Source organism: Oncorhynchus nerka, linkage group LG5 (genome assembly GCF_034236695.1).
Source record: "Oncorhynchus nerka isolate Pitt River linkage group LG5, Oner_Uvic_2.0, whole genome shotgun sequence".
Classification (NCBI taxonomy): Eukaryota; Metazoa; Chordata; class Actinopteri; order Salmoniformes; family Salmonidae; genus Oncorhynchus; species Oncorhynchus nerka.
The window spans coordinates 39565063-39581847 of NC_088400.1; the positions used below are offsets into that span (position 1 = coordinate 39565063).

General features: G+C 45.5%; 1 protein-coding gene across 2 annotated transcripts; it reads right to left on the reverse strand.

The window, feature by feature from the left end:
* Positions 1–1011: 1011 nt before the first annotated feature.
* LOC115129472 (FACT complex subunit SSRP1-like) lies at positions 1012–15168 on the reverse strand. Of its 2 annotated transcripts, none has more exons than XM_029659850.2 (18): positions 15080–15168; positions 14400–14481; positions 13559–13744; positions 10883–10988; positions 10503–10696; positions 10196–10296; positions 8826–8955; positions 8550–8653; positions 8224–8352; positions 7792–8016; positions 7620–7692; positions 6018–6150; positions 5833–5875; positions 4016–4139; positions 3644–3811; positions 3196–3293; positions 2661–2853; positions 1012–2521 (listed from the first exon to the last, which is right to left on the reverse strand). In XM_029659850.2, the coding sequence occupies exons 2-18, from the start codon at positions 14451–14453 to the stop codon at positions 2459–2461; spliced, it is 2124 nt and encodes a 707-aa protein (XP_029515710.1). In that variant the 5' UTR covers positions 14454–14481; positions 15080–15168; the 3' UTR covers positions 1012–2458. The 2 variants fall into 2 exon arrangements, with proteins under 2 accessions (XP_029515710.1, XP_064874714.1); XM_065018642.1 differs by lacking the exon at positions 15080–15168 and adding an exon at positions 14845–15023.
* Positions 15169–16785: the final 1617 nt, after the last annotated feature.

The window sequence follows — 16785 nt, forward strand, 5'->3', positions numbered from 1 at the left end:
CGTCGGACTGCCAGATTGTGAAGCTTGATTTATCACTCCAGATAACATGTTTCCACCGGCCCGGAGTCCAATGGCGGCAAGCTTTACAACACTCCAACCGATGCTTGGCATTACGCATGGTGATCTTAGGCTTTTTGTGGCTGAAAACCCATTTCATGAAGCTCCCGGCGAACAGTTCTTGTGTTGACGTTGCTTCCAGAGGCAGTTTGAAACTCGGTAGTGAGTGTTGCAACTGAGGACAGACGATTTTTACGCTCTTCAGCGGTCCTGTTCTGTGAGCTTGTGTGGCCTACCCGTATGCGGCTGAGCCGTTGTTGCTCTTAGACGTTTCCACTTCACAATAACAGGGCAGAAATTTGACGAACTGACTTGTTGGAAAGGTAGCATCCTATGACGGTGCCACGTTGAAAGTCACTGAGCTCTTCAGTAAGGTCATTCTGATGCCAATGTTTGTCTATGGAGATTGCATGGCTGTGTGCTCGATTTTATCCACCTGTCAGCAACGGGTGAGGATGAAATAACCGAATCCACAAAGTTGAAGGGGTGTTAACATACATTTGTATATACAATGTACTTGATTTGACATTGTTTGGTGAATTATGCATTAAAGGAGAGTAATTGCCCATAATAATGCACCTTTGATAAGCTATACTGCCAATTTTGATCAACATGATTTAATGACTGCAGAGAAAATGTATTAATCTACTAGGATTTTTTTTAAAGACAGACTTTCTAACACAGTTTTTGTGTTTTCAAAAATGTAGAAGCGATAAGATTTGAGCGATAAGTACGGTTGCGTTCGTCTTTTTGCAAGCAGTCGGGCTCAATTTTGACGGTAGAATAGTTTTGATGAACGCATTTATGGTCTGAAAACGCTTCTACATTTTTGAAAACACAAAAACTGTGTTAGAAAGTAAGAGTGCATACTTGGGTACAAAATAAGTGTTGACGCTATCCTTATCTGCCCCTGTGTAGTGTTCCATCTAATATATATTGAACAAAAATATCAACTCATCATGCAACAATTTTACTGAGTTACAGTTCATATAAAGGAAATCAGTCAATTGAAATAAACTTGTTAGGCCTTAATCTATGGATTTCACATGAATTGGCAGGGCCGCAGGCATGGATGGGTATGGGAGGGTATAGGCCCACCCACTGGGGAGCAGGCCCAGCCAATCAGAATGAGTTCTTCCCCCCACAAAAGGGCTTTATTACAGACAGAAAATCTCAGTTTCATCAACTGTCCTGGTGGCTGGTCTCAGACAATCCCGCAGGTGAAGAAGCCAGATGTGGAGGTCCTGGGCTGACGTGGTTACACGTGGTCTGCTGTTGTGAAGCCTGTTGGACGTACTTACAAGTTGTCTAAATTGACGTTGTAGGTGGTTTATGGTGGATAAATTAACGTGACATTTTCTGGCAACAGCTCTGGTGGACATTCCTGCAGTCTGCATGCCAATGGCCCACTCCCTCAAAACTTGAGCCATCTGTGTGCATTGCATTGTGTTGTGTGTCAGAACTGCACATTTTAGTGTGCCCTTTTATTGTCCCCAGCACAAGGTGCACCTGTGTAATGATCATGCTGCTTACTCAGCTTCTCGATATGCTACACCTGTAAGATAAATCAATTAGTCTTGGCAAAAAGAGAAATGCTCACTAACAGGGATGTAAACAAACTTGTGCAAAACATTGAGAAATAAGCTTTTTGTGCATATGGAACATTTCTGGGATCTTATATTTCAGCTCATGAAACCAACACTTTACATGTATATTTTAGTACAACTACATATTCTAGGTGTGTGTGAGTTTGTGTTCCTAAGGGTCTTTTCAGGGTATATAATATGAACAGGAGACCTGTCTCAAGGGGGTTAAACCGACATCTCCTCTACCCATTAAAGATATTCATGGCCCCATTCCAGTACTCCTAAATGGCTTCCTGTGCTTTGTCCTAAATAATTTAATTTCCTTGAGGACTTCCTTTCCTCAAGCTCCTACAAACAATCAAAGATTTTATTACAAAAGATTTATTAATTCTGTCTGAAATCAAAGAAACAAACATGACATGGAAATGAAAATGTAAAAAAAGTACAGAATTGCTGTTCTTCATTTCTCTAAACAGGTCAAAAGGACAAGCAACAAGAAAAAAAAAACTCAAGACTGAAGACCCCTGCATGTCTCAGTGCTTTTAAACTACAACCATCCCCATGGGGCGAATAGAATAGAACCCAGTAGAATCATGGGTAATGTAGTACATAATAATTCACTTTCTAAGAATGTGTTGGACATACAGACAGAGTACAAGTTATTGGTCCATGTAACGCTTAGTGTGTGTGTGTGTGTGTGTGAGTGTTGTATCATCTGCATGTCTTTGTGCACCTGTCACTGTGTAAACTTGTCCAAATGTTCCCTGTTCGTTCTGATGTCATCAGAAGCTCCAGCGAGGCCCCTCTCCCTCTCCTTAGTCAGAGTCCTCCTCAGAGCTGGGGGGCGTGGTCACCACTTCCTCCTCTTCCTCAGACTCCTGAGAGAGCGAGAGAGGGAAAGAGTCGTCACTATGATAATCCCGCAATTTCATTTTAATTAACGCTTTGATCATAATCCATGGAAATGGCTACAGAAATAAAGTTATTCCTATTGCTGCCATGGTGACGGTGCAGTACCTTGCCCTTGGGTTTTCCTTTGGCTTTCTTGGCCTTCTTCCGTTCGCCCTCAGACGAACTCTCCTCGCTGGAGATAAACTCTCGGCTCTTAAAACTGTCGTTCCCTCCTTGCTCCTTTTCTTTCTCTCCCCCGTCGGACTTCCTCTTCTTGCCTCCTGCCTTGTCCTCCTTGCCTCCTGCCTTCTTGCTCTCCCTGGTGGAGAAACGGAAAAGGGACACGTATGGGCAAAGATGGGCGGACGTTTGTGCGCATGTTAAAAGCAAGTTCCCCAGTGTGTGTTTCGAGCGCTTGTAAGTGTACCTGGTCGCGTGCGTATCTGATGTTCACGGGTGTGTGTGTCAGAGGAGGCTGGTGGGAGGAGCTGTAGGAGGACGGACTCATTGTCACGGCTGGAATGGAGTCAACGGAACGGCGTAAAACAGGTGGTTTCCGTATGTTTCAAACCGTTCCATTTATTCCATTCCAGTTATGTCCTCCTACAGCTCCTCCCACCAGCCTCCCCTGGTGTGTGTGTGTGTGTGTGAGGTCTCGTACTTCTTGGAGGGTGTAGAGGAGCCTCCACCGTTCTCTCTGTATTCCTTGATGGCTTTCTCATAGTTCTTCTTAGCCTCCTCTGCTTTCCTGTCCCACCCCTAGCAGAGAGAGACCCTTTGTTACCCAATCTGTTTTCCTAAACAACGGTTTAAATACAGTTAGCTAGGGTGACAATTATTTTATTCAAAATGCCCATGGAGCCCAGTGGAGGGCACCCAACCAACAGCTGAGATGAGATGCAACGCTCACTCACCATTAAAAACAATGTTTTATTCAAGCAGCTACTACATTTAAAATGTAATAAATAGTTCCTTAATGAAATGTCTTTAAGTGGAGGACATTTAAATAAACCCCCCCCCAAAAAAAAAACCCAGGAGAAGAGAGGGATGTAGAGAGAAGAGCAGAACAGAGGAACAAAAAGACATGAGGAGAGCAGATAAAGCCTCACCTCTTTGTCCTCCTTCCCTATCTGTTTCCACATCTCTCCGGCCTTCTTGGAGATCTCCGTGATTGAGATTCCGGGGTTTTCCGACTTGATGTGCTCGCGGCTGGAGTTGAGCCACAGCATGTAGGAACTCATCGGCCTCTTGGGGGCGTTGGTGTCCTTCTGCTTCTTCTAAAAGACAGAGAGAGAGGGGGAGAGAGAAACATGAGCACACACACATATCACATGTGCATAAATACAAACTATTTAGGTGCCTCCAGGAGTCAATACGAAAGTATATTTATCTCCAATACAATAAACATACATTTCACTGTTCACGACTCACTCCGCCCCCATTCCCCTTGCTCCTCCCCTTTCTTTCTTCCTCCCTCTCACCTCTTTGCGTGGCCTCCTCTCCTTCACTACTTTGGCCTTCTTTGCAGGCTTCTTCTTCTTTCCCTCGTCATCGCTGCCATCACCTCCGCTGCCGCTTTCACTCGCTGACGCGTTACTGTCATACCTGAGAGAGAGAGAGAGATACTGTTAGAGAGAGAAATACTGTCAGAGAGAGAGAGAGAAATACTGTCAGAGAAAGAGAGAGAAATACTGTTAGAGAGAGAGAGAGAAATACTGTTAGAGAGAGAGAGAGAGAAATACTGTCAGAGAGAGAGAGAGAAATACTGTCAGAGAAAGAGAGAGAAATACTGTTAGAGAGAGAGAGAGAGAAATACTGTTAGAGAGAGAGAGAAATACTGTTAGAGAGAGAGAGAAATACTGTTAGAGAGAGAGAGAAATACTGTTAGAGAAAGAGAGAAATACGGTTAGAGAAAGAGAGAGAGAAATACTGTTAGAGAGAGAGAGAGAGAGAGAAACTGTTAGAGAAAGAGAGAGAGAAACTGTTAGAGAAAGAGAGAGAGAAATACTGTTAGAGAAAGAGAGAGAAATACTGTTAGAGAAAGAGAGAGAAATACTGTTAGAGAAAGAGAGAGAAATACTGTTAGAGAAAGAGAGAGAGAAATACTGAGAGAGAGAAATACTGAGAGAGAGAGAGAGAGAGAGAGAGAGAGAGAGAGAGAGAGAGAGAGGGACTGTTAGAGAAAGAGAGACTGTTAGAGAGAGAGAGAGAGAGACTGTTAGAGAGAGAGAGAGAGAGACTGTTAGAGAGAGAGAGACTGTTAGAGAGAGAGAGAGAGAGACTGTTAGAGAGAGAGAGAGAGAGAGAGACTGTTAGAGAGAGAGAAGACTGTTAGAGAGAGAGAGAAATACTGTTAGAGAGAGAAAGAGAGAGAGAGAAATACTGTTAGAGAGAGAGAGAAATACTGTTAGAGAGAGAGAGAAATACTGTTAGAGAGAGAGAGAAATACTGTTAGAGAGAGAGAGAAATACTGTTAGAGAGAGAGAGAAATACTGTTAGAGAGAGAGAGAACTACTGTTAGAGAGAGAGAGAAATACTGTTAGAGAGAGAGAGAACTACTGTTAGAGAGAAATACTGTTAGAGGGAGAGAGAGAGAAATACTGTTAGAGAAAGAGAGAGAGAAATACTGTTAGAGAGAGAGAAATACTGTTAGAGAAAGAGAGAGAGAAATACTGTTAGAGAGAGAGAAATACTGTTAGAGAGAGAGAGAGAGAGAGAGACTGTTAGAGAGAGAGAGAGACTGTTAGAGAGAGAAAGACTGTTAGAGAGAGAGAGAAATACTGTTAGAGAGAGAGAGAAATACTGTTAGAGAGAGAGAGAAATACTGTTAGAGAGAGAGAGAAATACTGTTAGAGAGAGAGAGAAATACTGTTAGAGAGAGAGAGAAATACTGTTAGAGAGAGAGAGAGAGAGAAATACTGTTAGAGAGAGAGAAATACTGTTAGAGAAAGAGAGAGAAATACTGTTAGAGAGAGACTGAGAGAGAGAGAAATACTGTTAGAGAGAGAGAGAACTACTGTTAGAGAGAGAAATACTGTTAGAGGGAGAGAGAGAGAAATACTGTTAGAGAAAGAGAGAGAGAAATACTGTTAGAGAAAGAGAGAGAGAAATACTGTTAGAGAGAGAGAAATACTGTTAGAGAAAGAGAGAGAGAAATACTGTTAGAGAGAGAGAAATACTGTTAGAGAGAGAGAGAGAGAGAGAAATACTGTTAGAGAGAGAGAGAAATACTGTTAGAGAGAGAGAGAGAGAGAGAGAGGAATTGAAGTGGGCAATGGATGAAGGGGTAAAAACTCACTCCTCAGCAACATCACTCTCCTCCCCAGGGTTGAAAGACTCATCTAGTAAAGAGAAGAGAGAAAAAAAGATCACTAACACATTTGCTCTGTTGGAAATGTAAATCTCTCACAACAGCCAACAGCCATACATTCCTAAGATCTCTTACTACCGAGGCCCTGATTGGCTGCGGGAGTCGTCACTCACCGGTCTCTTCGTCGGAGTCGTTGCTGCCGTCTCCCTCCTCTCTGATCTTGCCCTCAGCCTTCATCCTCTCCAGGTAGGCATCGTGCTGGTCTTCATCGGAGTCACTGTACTCGTTGTTCTTACTCTTCATGCCCTGTTGGGGGGGTAGCAGAGTCAGACTACACTACCCATGATGCCCCAGCAAGGCCCTGCATCTCTATCTCTTTCTATGGACAGCAGGTTAAGGTACAGGGGCTGTGTTCCAACACTTTAAAATGGCTTCCTTTTCTTACCTCCTTACCTTTAGGACTACTCCTAGGATAAAGTGAGACCAGGGAAGGTTCTCAATTGCATTTCGTTGATTCCTCGCATCCTCTCTCTTCGCCTCCCTCTCAAAACCCATTGGATGAGAACAATGACTGTATATATGAATTTAAAAAGCCATCAATCACGTGACACCATTTATTCTTATGGGAAGACTGAATAGCCCACTGAAGCCAAATGAAGTGGGTTAAGATGGGCGTCTCATGGAGACATAACATGCGCAGTTTGAGCTACTCCAGGAAGTGACGTTGCAGGCTAACTCAGTGCTGCCCCCTCTCACTGAGTTTCTCCAGTTGAAGGCCAACCGGGGTACTGCAGTCTGCCATTATCTTCTAAATTATCCTTTTAACTTCTTCTGTGTGGGATTTTAAAATAATGACTCAAGGACATACATCTGATGTATTAAAAGTCATTTTTGGCACCATGATTGGTGAAGAAGATTGACCACGAAGATGCCATGGGGGGGTCGTGTTTTCTGCAAACAAAGCCTGCAGTACCACAGTCAGCCTTGAACTCCACGGCTTCAATGAGGGAGGGGGCAGTCATTCTCCCCTGGATGAGGTCAGAGGTCCCTCCCCGCTGACTTCGAAATCCAAGAGTTTTTGAAGAGGCGAAGAGAAAGGACGCGAAGAATCGCAATTGAGATTCTCCCTATAGGTGAAAAGTTTAGAAGCTAGACAAACAAGAGGAAGTGGAGGACAGAATCATTTGTAGTTCTTGACCATTCGGGTGACCCCCAGGGTAGTCGCTTTGTTACCATGGCAACTCCCACCCAGGGCAACGAAATGGGCCGTTGACGGACAGAGCTGGCTCTGTTTATATTACCAGAGAACATTATGGGTGAAAAATCAGGAATTCCTGTATTTGGTTTAGAGGACGTGTTTCGTCTTTCAGTTAACACACTGCAACACCTCAGGCAATACATTAGTCAAGACAACGCAGGCAACCAACCACACACACATACACACGCACTCTCCGACATTTCTCTCGGCGTCTCAGCATAATCATAAACCGATTAGTAAATCATTTATGGCCATTCACAGCAACCAATCACCATGATTAGAATGGTAGCACCCTCCTCTTCCCCCATCCAACACAGACACGCCCCCCTGCGAGCAGTAACCACTACAAACCAAAAAACCAAGACAACCCTCCCGAAACCCTGTAACCATACCAACCTTCTTCTTCAGTACACAACAGACACACAAGAAAATAGCAAAATCCGTCAGTATTTCTCAAACGCATCTCGGACGAGAGTCGAATGTACTTCCACCACAGTAAACATCTCCTAGAGGTTACCTCCTTGAATCCTCTATTCTTGATGTTGAGTTTCTTGGCGTTGACAAAGTCAAACAGCTTCCCGTACTCCTCCCTGTGAAGGGACAGAGGGAAAGAAAAAAAACATAAACCGTTCGCCAGGCAAAGAGTCTAGACGCGGTCGTGTGTCCGTTTCCCAAGTCCCCCGCCGTACCTCTCGATGCTGCTGAAGGTGAACTGGTTCCCCTGCTTGGTCTCCACCTCGAAGTCGAAGGAGCGCGTGGTGGTGGTGCCTCTGGCGAAGTTGACACAGGAGATCTCCTCGAAGCGCAGGTGGACAGGGGGCTTGTGCACGTAGATGAAACCCCTCTCCAGCGGGTAGAGCAAACCGGACTGTGCCTTGTAGGAACACGTTATACACTGGGCCCCTGGGGTGTTCCTACAGGGGAGGGAGACTCAATTACCAAAACGCACAGACAAAGTGCTTTATGATAACATGGGTCTATAATGAGGTCCGTACAAAAGAGGAACCGTTGGAAGCACCGCGGGGTTTGAGTTTGAGCTCTAGGGAGAGGAGGAACATTGGTGTGTGTTTTACGAGTGATTCCGCAAGCGAGCGGTTTTTTCGTGTGGTGTTTTTTTTTACCCCTGGAAGTTCCCGGGCACGGTGATCTTCCTGTTGACCAGAGCCTTCATCACTCTGCTCACCATCTCATAGAGAGAACCTGACATGTTCTTACTGAGCTTCCCTTCATAACGCTTCTCCACCTCCTCCCTACGGGAAAAGAGGGAGAGAGAGAGGGGGAGAGGAGGGATGGTAGAGGGAGAAAGAAGGGAAAGGGGAGGGGCGCAAAAGAGAGAGGGGGAGGGAAACAGAAATCGGATTAAGGGATTCTCACCACCCGACAAAGCGAGTTAATTGTTCCTCTTCCATGTGCTGTCGAGCTGCTGCCGTTTATTTCTCCCACTCACTCGCTCATGTTGAGGGTGAGGCGGAGCTCCTCCTCCTTAGAGAAGAGCAGGATGAGGAAGTGGTAACGGGTCTGCCCCTGCTTGATGGGCGGGTCCAGACTGATCTGTAGACGGAGGGAGGGAATGGTTATGAATCGAAGAGGCTGACGCGGCGTTTGACGTGAGCGCGACGGCATTCACACTGCATTGTCCGCGTGTTTGGTGCCGAACACAACTGAACACAGTCTACAGTCGACTGTCAAGCACTCGCCTCAATCGAACACACACAACACTTACCACAAAGAACATCTGTCTCTGATCCTTGTGTGGAAGCAGGAAGAGACGCAGCACAGTGGTGTAGGGGATCTTGTAGTCAAACGTCTTACCATGGAGGTGGAGGAAGGCGGGGTAGATGAGGATATCATACCTGACACACAGAGAGAGAGAGAAGAAAGTCGGTGAACGAGGGCAAGAAAGAGAGAAAGACCTTTGATCAAAGTAGGTGTTTGTCTTGTAGTGGTAGTGCTGAGTGACCAAGTGATATTTTGTTTTTTGGGCGGTTATTAAACAACTAATTGACCGACGTTGCTTAATTTACTTGAATTACATAAAGTTTCTTTGGGGGGGGGTCCAACTCGCCGTTTCTCTAGAGAAATCAAATCATTCACGAGAGAAATCAATTCAAGAACTGTAAGGGACTCTGGGCTGAAAGGAGGTTTAATTTTCCCTAAGCAAATATTTAATCTAGTTCGGCACAGAAATGTGGTAATACACTACAATGACCATAACACATGGCGCACGTTTTTTCTGTCTCGGACAGAGACGGATGAGAGAGGAAGAGGTGAAGCGATTGGTTTCACTCTCACCAGAATCGGTCCAAAAATAATCCCTAAGCGTTTTGGACCTAAGCTTGTCGCCTGCCTTGTCGCCTTCGGGACAACGACTCCCATTGTTAGGGCGGAGACATGAGCATTTCTTCATTATATTCAGATCTCTGGACAGATACACGTTTACGCCTGCTACGTTATGTTCGATATACACAGGCCATATGAGAGAGGAATGTACACAACACAATGAAGAGAGACAGAGACGGTTGAGGAAGTTATATCTTATCTACTTTGACAAACTAGTAGGATGACTAAAGACAGTACAGTATGGGGGAGAACATTGTTAGATGGCCTGGCTGACTGACTGCTCCTGGCTGAGCAGAGAAGAGAGGAGGACTTCAAGGAATGAGAAATAATAAAGTCATCAAATAAAAACGAAGTAATAAACACAACTGAAAAATTTGATTTCATACCCGAAGTGGACTTAACCGAGACAATGGAAGTGTTTTGGCAATTGACTGTTCACTATTTTAGGTTTTGGAATTTCCATTAAAATCATTGTAGTGTCCTTAATTCATAATGCATTTAAAAAAATAAAATGTTTAAAAAAAATAAAAAATGAAAACCGTGATTACTATTTTATAATCAAACAAACAGACTTCAAAAAGCATTAAATCGCTCAGCTCTACTTGTCCGTGGTCGTTATTATTTGGAAGGGGGAACGTAATCAAGCCAGGTGAACAATTTGCGGATCAATCTGATAAACGTAGAGTAACGTTATATAAAGTAATGACTGCTAATACTGATGAATAGTGGTTCATGGTGCTGATGCCACAGTACCTGCCCCTGGGGGTGAGGCACTGCAGCTCTTTGAAGACACACACAGCATCTCCTGTAGCCTGGATCACGTCGGCCTTAGACAGCACATTCCCGGCAAACGCCTGACAGGAAGGAAGGGAGGGTTTAAGCAGGAATAACATCAATCACTGCATCATTGATGTTGCTGTGAAAACAACGGTTTCTGAGTACAGAACAGCTGTAGTGGCAGCGCCATCTGCTGGGGTAAAGCCAGTAAGGCACTGATGACCACCATTCAACCAGTTAGTTCTCCTCCCTGGTACAGGTCCGGCAGTAGAGCGTGGTTTACCTCCACGGGGTCTGCCCCCTCGTCTGCGGGGCCGGGGGGGACGTAGAAACGGACCTCCATGAGAGAGACCTCAGCGTCATCGTTCTGGTGGAACTCCAGCGTCACCTCGTTCTTCCCGGTGGCACACTGGGACACGCTGGCCAGGGGGATCTCAAACACGGAGCTGTCATTCACGTCAAACGACAACAATGGACCTGCGGAGGGCGGGGTTAAAGACTACAGCTCCCACAATGCACCTCAACATGGCTGGAGAAATGCTACAATGAACGCTTCAAGAGAGATTAAAAATCTGGTTGTGGAAACATCCAAGAGGAAACTATATTAGATCCTCTGCTGGTGTTGTGTGACGGGCGTTTAGAGTTTAAGAGGGTGTTGTTTACCAGAGAATTTAGCAGTGCCCCAGTTCCAGCCCTTCACACACATGTCCTTCTCTGTCAGCTCCACCTTGTAGTTGGCCTTGAAGAACTCAGAGATCCTCTCATAATCCTGGAGAGGAGGAGATGTGTGGCGTGGAGGGGAGAGGAGGAGATGTGTGGCGTGGGGGAGAGGAGGAGATGTGTGGCGTGGGGGGAGAGGAGGAGATGTGTGGCGTGGTGCGTGGGGGAGAGGAGGAGATGTGTGGCGTGGGGGGGAGAGGAGGAGATGTGTGGCGGGAGGGGGAGAGGAGGAGATGTGGCGGGGGGGGAGGAGGAGATGTGTGGCGTGGGGGGAGAGGAGATGCGTGGAGGGGGAGAGGAGGAGATGTGTGGAGGGGGAGAGGAGATGCGTGGAGGGGGAGAGGAGGAGATGCGTGGCGGGGGAGAGGAGATGCGTGGAGGGGGAGAGGAGGAGATGTGTGGCGGGGGGGAGATGCGTGGAGGGGGAGAGGAGGAGATGTGTGGTGGGGGGAGAGGAGATGCGTGGAGGGGAGAGGAGGGGGGAGAGGAGAGGAGGGGGGAGAGGAGAGGAGGGGGAGAGGAGATGTGTGGCGGGGGAGAGGAGATGTGTGGAGGGGGAGAGGAGATGTGTGGCGGGGGAGAGGAGATGTGTGGAGGGGGGAGAGGAGATGCGTGGAGGGGGAGAGGAGATGCGTGGAGGGGGAGAGGAGGAGATGTGTGGCGGGGGGAGAGGAGATGTGTGGAGGGGGAGAGGAGATGTGTGGAGGGGGAGAGGAGATGTGTGGCGGGGGGAGGGAGAGAGGGGGAGAGGAGAGGAGGGGGGAGAGGAGGAAGAGAGAACGTGAAAGAGGAAAAATTGAGTAGAAAGATGTTCTCAGTTAAATCCTTAATGCCCCAACAGTCTGAAAAACACACCCCCTTTCCTCCCCCTCTCCCTTCCTCCCCCTTGATGAGGGGTCTAATTCATCAAAGCTCAATTATGGCCCCACGGCCCCTGGGACGCTGGAGGTGAATGTAATCCGTCCGCTCCCTCCCTCTCCGCCGCTTACAATCAGCCTGTTTATTTATCCTGCAGGCCCGATTAGAGCTGGGGCACACACACACACACACCTCAATCACATCCACATGTGTGTGAAGGACAGTGTGTGTGTGTGTGTGTGTGAGAGAGAAAGAGAGAGGAAAAAGAGTGTGTGGGAAAGAGAGTTTATGCACCTGGGTATCAGCTTGTCTGTTGAGTTATTAGAGTCTGTGAGAGCCCACAGTCTGTGTGTGTGTGTGTATGTGTGTGTGTGTTGGACAGCGATAGAGAGACTATACGCCAAGCTGTGTGTGTGTATAGAATATCAGTGTGTTGACAGCATCTGTGCATGTGTTTGTGAAGATGTATGAAGGCATTGTGTTTGTATGTGACAGGACATGTATACAGATCTAAGTGTGTTTCCATTTCAGACTATATACTGGATATAAATCTGTGTGTGTGTGTATATAATGTAATGTATATAATGACTGGTCTGTAACTGTGTAAAGACAAACATATCAGTGTGTGTGTGTTCCTGCTGTCCTCATCAGCCCCTGTATTAAGAGCGCAGTCTCTCATTACAATTTTGGCAGAGTCCGGTTGCTTACCTCACACAACCATAGTAACACTCATCCCAGCCTTCCCATCCACTATCCACACAATCAATATATGCATATGCACAAAACACCAAACAGTCCCAATCCCCATAGTTGTTCCATTCCACCACCCCTCTTCCTCTCCCCCTAACTAGGGAGGCTCACAATTGGCCCGGCGTTGTCCGGGTTAGGCCCGGGGAACTCCGTCATTGTAAATGAGAATTTGTTCTTAACTGACTTGCCTAGTTAAATAAGAAAAAACTAATATGATACTGCCATAGGATCACCAGGGTGCTATGCATCAGCAGACACCGTAGAAAAGTATTTTGCAACAGAAAAGGAAAACGAGCCCTTCTCATTGGACAAGATCGTCCCTCCCCGTGTTGTCCCCGGCTTTGTTTCCTCTTTGTGCCTAGTGAATACAACCCAGTTATGGCTAACACAGTCGAGTCCCGATCAACACAAAGCAAACTCCGTTACAGAGCGGCGCGCTTCACAAGTAGTACCAAGTTAGCAAACAGATGGCTCGTGATACGTGGATTTCAAAACTCGCCAGGGCACTTCACCACTCCTAAATCAAATAAATGATCATTGCTTTTTGAAAACAGACATTCAAAGCATTGAGAATGCATGGGGAGTGGGGCTGAGGTGGTGTTTAACCAGTGGAACATGATATAGAAGGTGAACACATCAAACTGACAGGTTAGTGGAGCAGCCAGCCTATGTTTGAATTCCTCACCAGTGACAGTGTGCAGGATAATAAACAATGACATCATTGTCTGAACCACCACAGTCAGAAGAAACCATTTTCAAATACACACTGATTAACCTCAGGAGACCAGCCTTCCTTCTCTCCCTTTCCAGCAGCACTGGTAAGGCTAGATTATACACACATACACGCGCACTCACACACAGAGACACACATCCACTCTTGCACTCACTCAACCAGGCAACTGCCCACGGAACTTTCACAAAGAAACACAGCACCGCAGCACACAGACATTCACAAACATTTTTCAAACTATTTCTCTCAGTCGTTCACACACACACACACCACCGCCTCACCGTGTCTCTGAAGCCGTCATATTTGTAGACATGTCCGCTGCTGGTGGCCAGCTTGATGCCGTGTCCCAGGCACACACGCCTCCACGTGGCCTGGGACAGCTCTGCTGCCGGGATGTTGTCCACCTTCCCCGTCTTACTGCTCTTATACACCACATTCTGCTTACTGAACCTCAGACGACCGTCGTTCTGCAGGGGAGTCACCGCTCACACATAAATACACGGAGGCTGTTGTTATAGCCTTTGATAGTAGCTAGATGTCGAGTTACAGTTGGTTCCAGTTTGTGGTCATTTATTTGTACACCAATTACAACACGGTTCCTTCCAGCATTAGGGATTTTTTTAAAACAACATTAGCCGACATGGGCTAGTTGATCTGGACATTTATAACAAGAGATAAATATACAGTATATATATATATATCTCTATGGTGTGCAATGACTAACAGGACAAGAGGAACTGATGATGCACCACCCAATTAGGCGGGAGGATGACCCCCAAGCACCCAGCCGTTTGGGAACCACTGATTTACACTACCAGATTTTCCAAGCACCACAAAGCAAAGACTTCACTCTATGGTCCTTCTACCTTTGTCAAATATTGTGTGCTATAGCTTGCAAATAAACTAAATGTGACTGGGTGCCAAAATAAGAAATGAAGTCTGCTTTTTTTTGCTCCTGGAAACACACAGGCATGTGTTCTACTTTCATCCTAGACAGGACTAACACCTGATTCATCTAAGTACTGGGCTACAACAAAAGCCTACACGGCATGGGGCTCTCCGGGACCTGGTTAGTTAAGACACTGATGGTAGATGGTATGATAAGGTAAACTAGCTACTGACCCAGGACCCCTTGGATTCCTGGTAGATCTCGTTGAACTCAAGCGTGTCTCCCATCTCTGCCTCCACAAGAAGTGGTGTTCAACTGAGTGCACAGAATAAAACAATGTCAAACAACTAGTTAGCAATGTTATTAATTTGCTGAGGAGCCAAAGTTGTAACAGCTAACTAGCTAGGTAGCAAGCTAATTCCTTTGAGAGTGAACATGTGAGTTTGTTGACATTTCATTTACTATTGAGCTAACTTAGCGTTAAATCAAAACATGTAGTTTAGGCTAGCTAGCCAATAACAACAACCATGTAAATATTTAGCTAGGTAAGTTTAGCTACAAGTGACAACTCAATGCGGGTATAAAAGCTTAGTATTGAGTGAACAACAATATGCTAATTGTAGCTAGCTAGCTGCTTTCTTTGTGTCAAGAACATGCCGATACTAGCTATTTAGCTACCATAGTTGGCTGGCCATTCGTAGCGATGTGGCTAGTAAATGGATGCCAGTGTGGCTAGCATGTTAACGTTAGCCGGCTAGTGATTATGTGGCGTTTCTTCGCTAACTATTTGACTCCAATGGGTCAATAGTAGCTAGGCCAATGTTACTGGTCTCATCTGTTTGGTTGTCTATCCAGTTACTTAGAATCCGCTACATTCGTCCCTGAATAAAAACGAACAAACTTGATGTCTTACTGTCAACGTGATGAGGAGACCTCGCTGTTTCCCGCGTGAAGCATCAGCCCAAGAGCGACGTCACCGGAAATAATCCCTACTACTTTAGAATTTACTTCCGTTTCGTTCTACTTTCCAGAAAGTAACACTTTTCAAATGTGTTCTGCCGACTCGTGTAGGTCTTTCGTCTGACACTCACATTAACAACTGGGCCAACAAATAGATGAGAATTGTTTCATGCGAATGATTTTAGTCATGAAGCTTGGCCTTACTTGTCTCCTGTTAGGAAATTCAAATAAATTTCTCATGGTTGTCAGAACTGCATGCAGTAACTGCTCACCTCCACTAAGGGGTGCACGCAGCAGCCTGTTGTTTTAAGATGCGTGAGAGGTTCTCCAATTGAATTGCTGATTTGTGACGATGGATGGTGATGAAACTGCAAGACTCCCCACCAGTCCTGTCCAATATAGCCTACTGTACCACTTTGGCACAGAGAATTACGCTAATAGGTTACTGAAATCCTGTCAACGCTTTGTAAAATCCTGTTGCCTTGTTCCAATATCAACATACCATGACTACTACTATGAGCAGACGCACATCAATGTTTTGACAATAATTCAATATTAGTTTTGAAATTGTTAGATTTAACATATCATTCTCTCTCTGTCTCTCTCTCTCTCGATTCAATTTCAATTTAAGGGCTTTATTAGCATGGGCAACATATGTGTACATTGCCAAAGCAAAAGTTAAATTAACAATATAAAATTAACAGTAAACTTTACACTCACATTTCAAATGTCAGATTATTTACCAAAGGGAAAATAAATAAACATAAATATAGGTTGTATTTACAATGGGGTTTGTTCATTGTTCCCGGGCTCTTGAGTGGCGCAGTGGTCTAAGGCACTGCATCTTGGTGCTAGAGGTGTCACAACAGACACCCTGGTTTGATTCCAGGCTGTATCACAACCGGCTGTGCTTGGGAGTTCCATAGGGTAGTGCACAATTGGCCCAGTGTTGACCAGCGTAGGCCGTCATTGTAAATTAGAATTTGTTCAAGAGAGAGAACTGACTTGCCTAGTTAAATCAAAGTACAATCTAAATCAAATGTTTTAAAAAATCCCTGGTTTCCCTTTTCTTGCGGCAACAGGTCACACATATTGATGATGTGTTTGCACACTGTGGTATTACACCCAATAGATATGGGAGTATATCAAAAATTGATTTGTTTTTCGAATTCTTTGTGTGTCTGTGTAATTTGAGGGATATATGTGTCTCTAATATGGTCATACAATTGGCATGAGGTCAGGAAGTGCAGCTCAGTTTCCACCTCATGTTGTGGGCAGTGTGCACATAGCCTCTCTCTCTCTCTCTCTCACACACACACACACACACACACACACACACACACACACACACACACACACGCATCAAACGCAAACCACACTATGGGTACACAATGGCACATGTTGACTGACAGGTGGAGGTGAGAGAAGGAGATCAGACTAATCTAACTGTCAATAAAGCTAATGCCAATTGAATGAATGTAACACAAAGGAGAAAGTTAGGAGTGGAGCAGGCAAACATTCACATATGCTAACACACGCACACCTAAATACACAATGACCACACACATACAAACGCATCAGGCTCTATTCATAGAGCCCATTCACTCAACTTCAATTCAAATAGACTGTTTTAATTCGCTGAGGCAAGCCTATATGCCA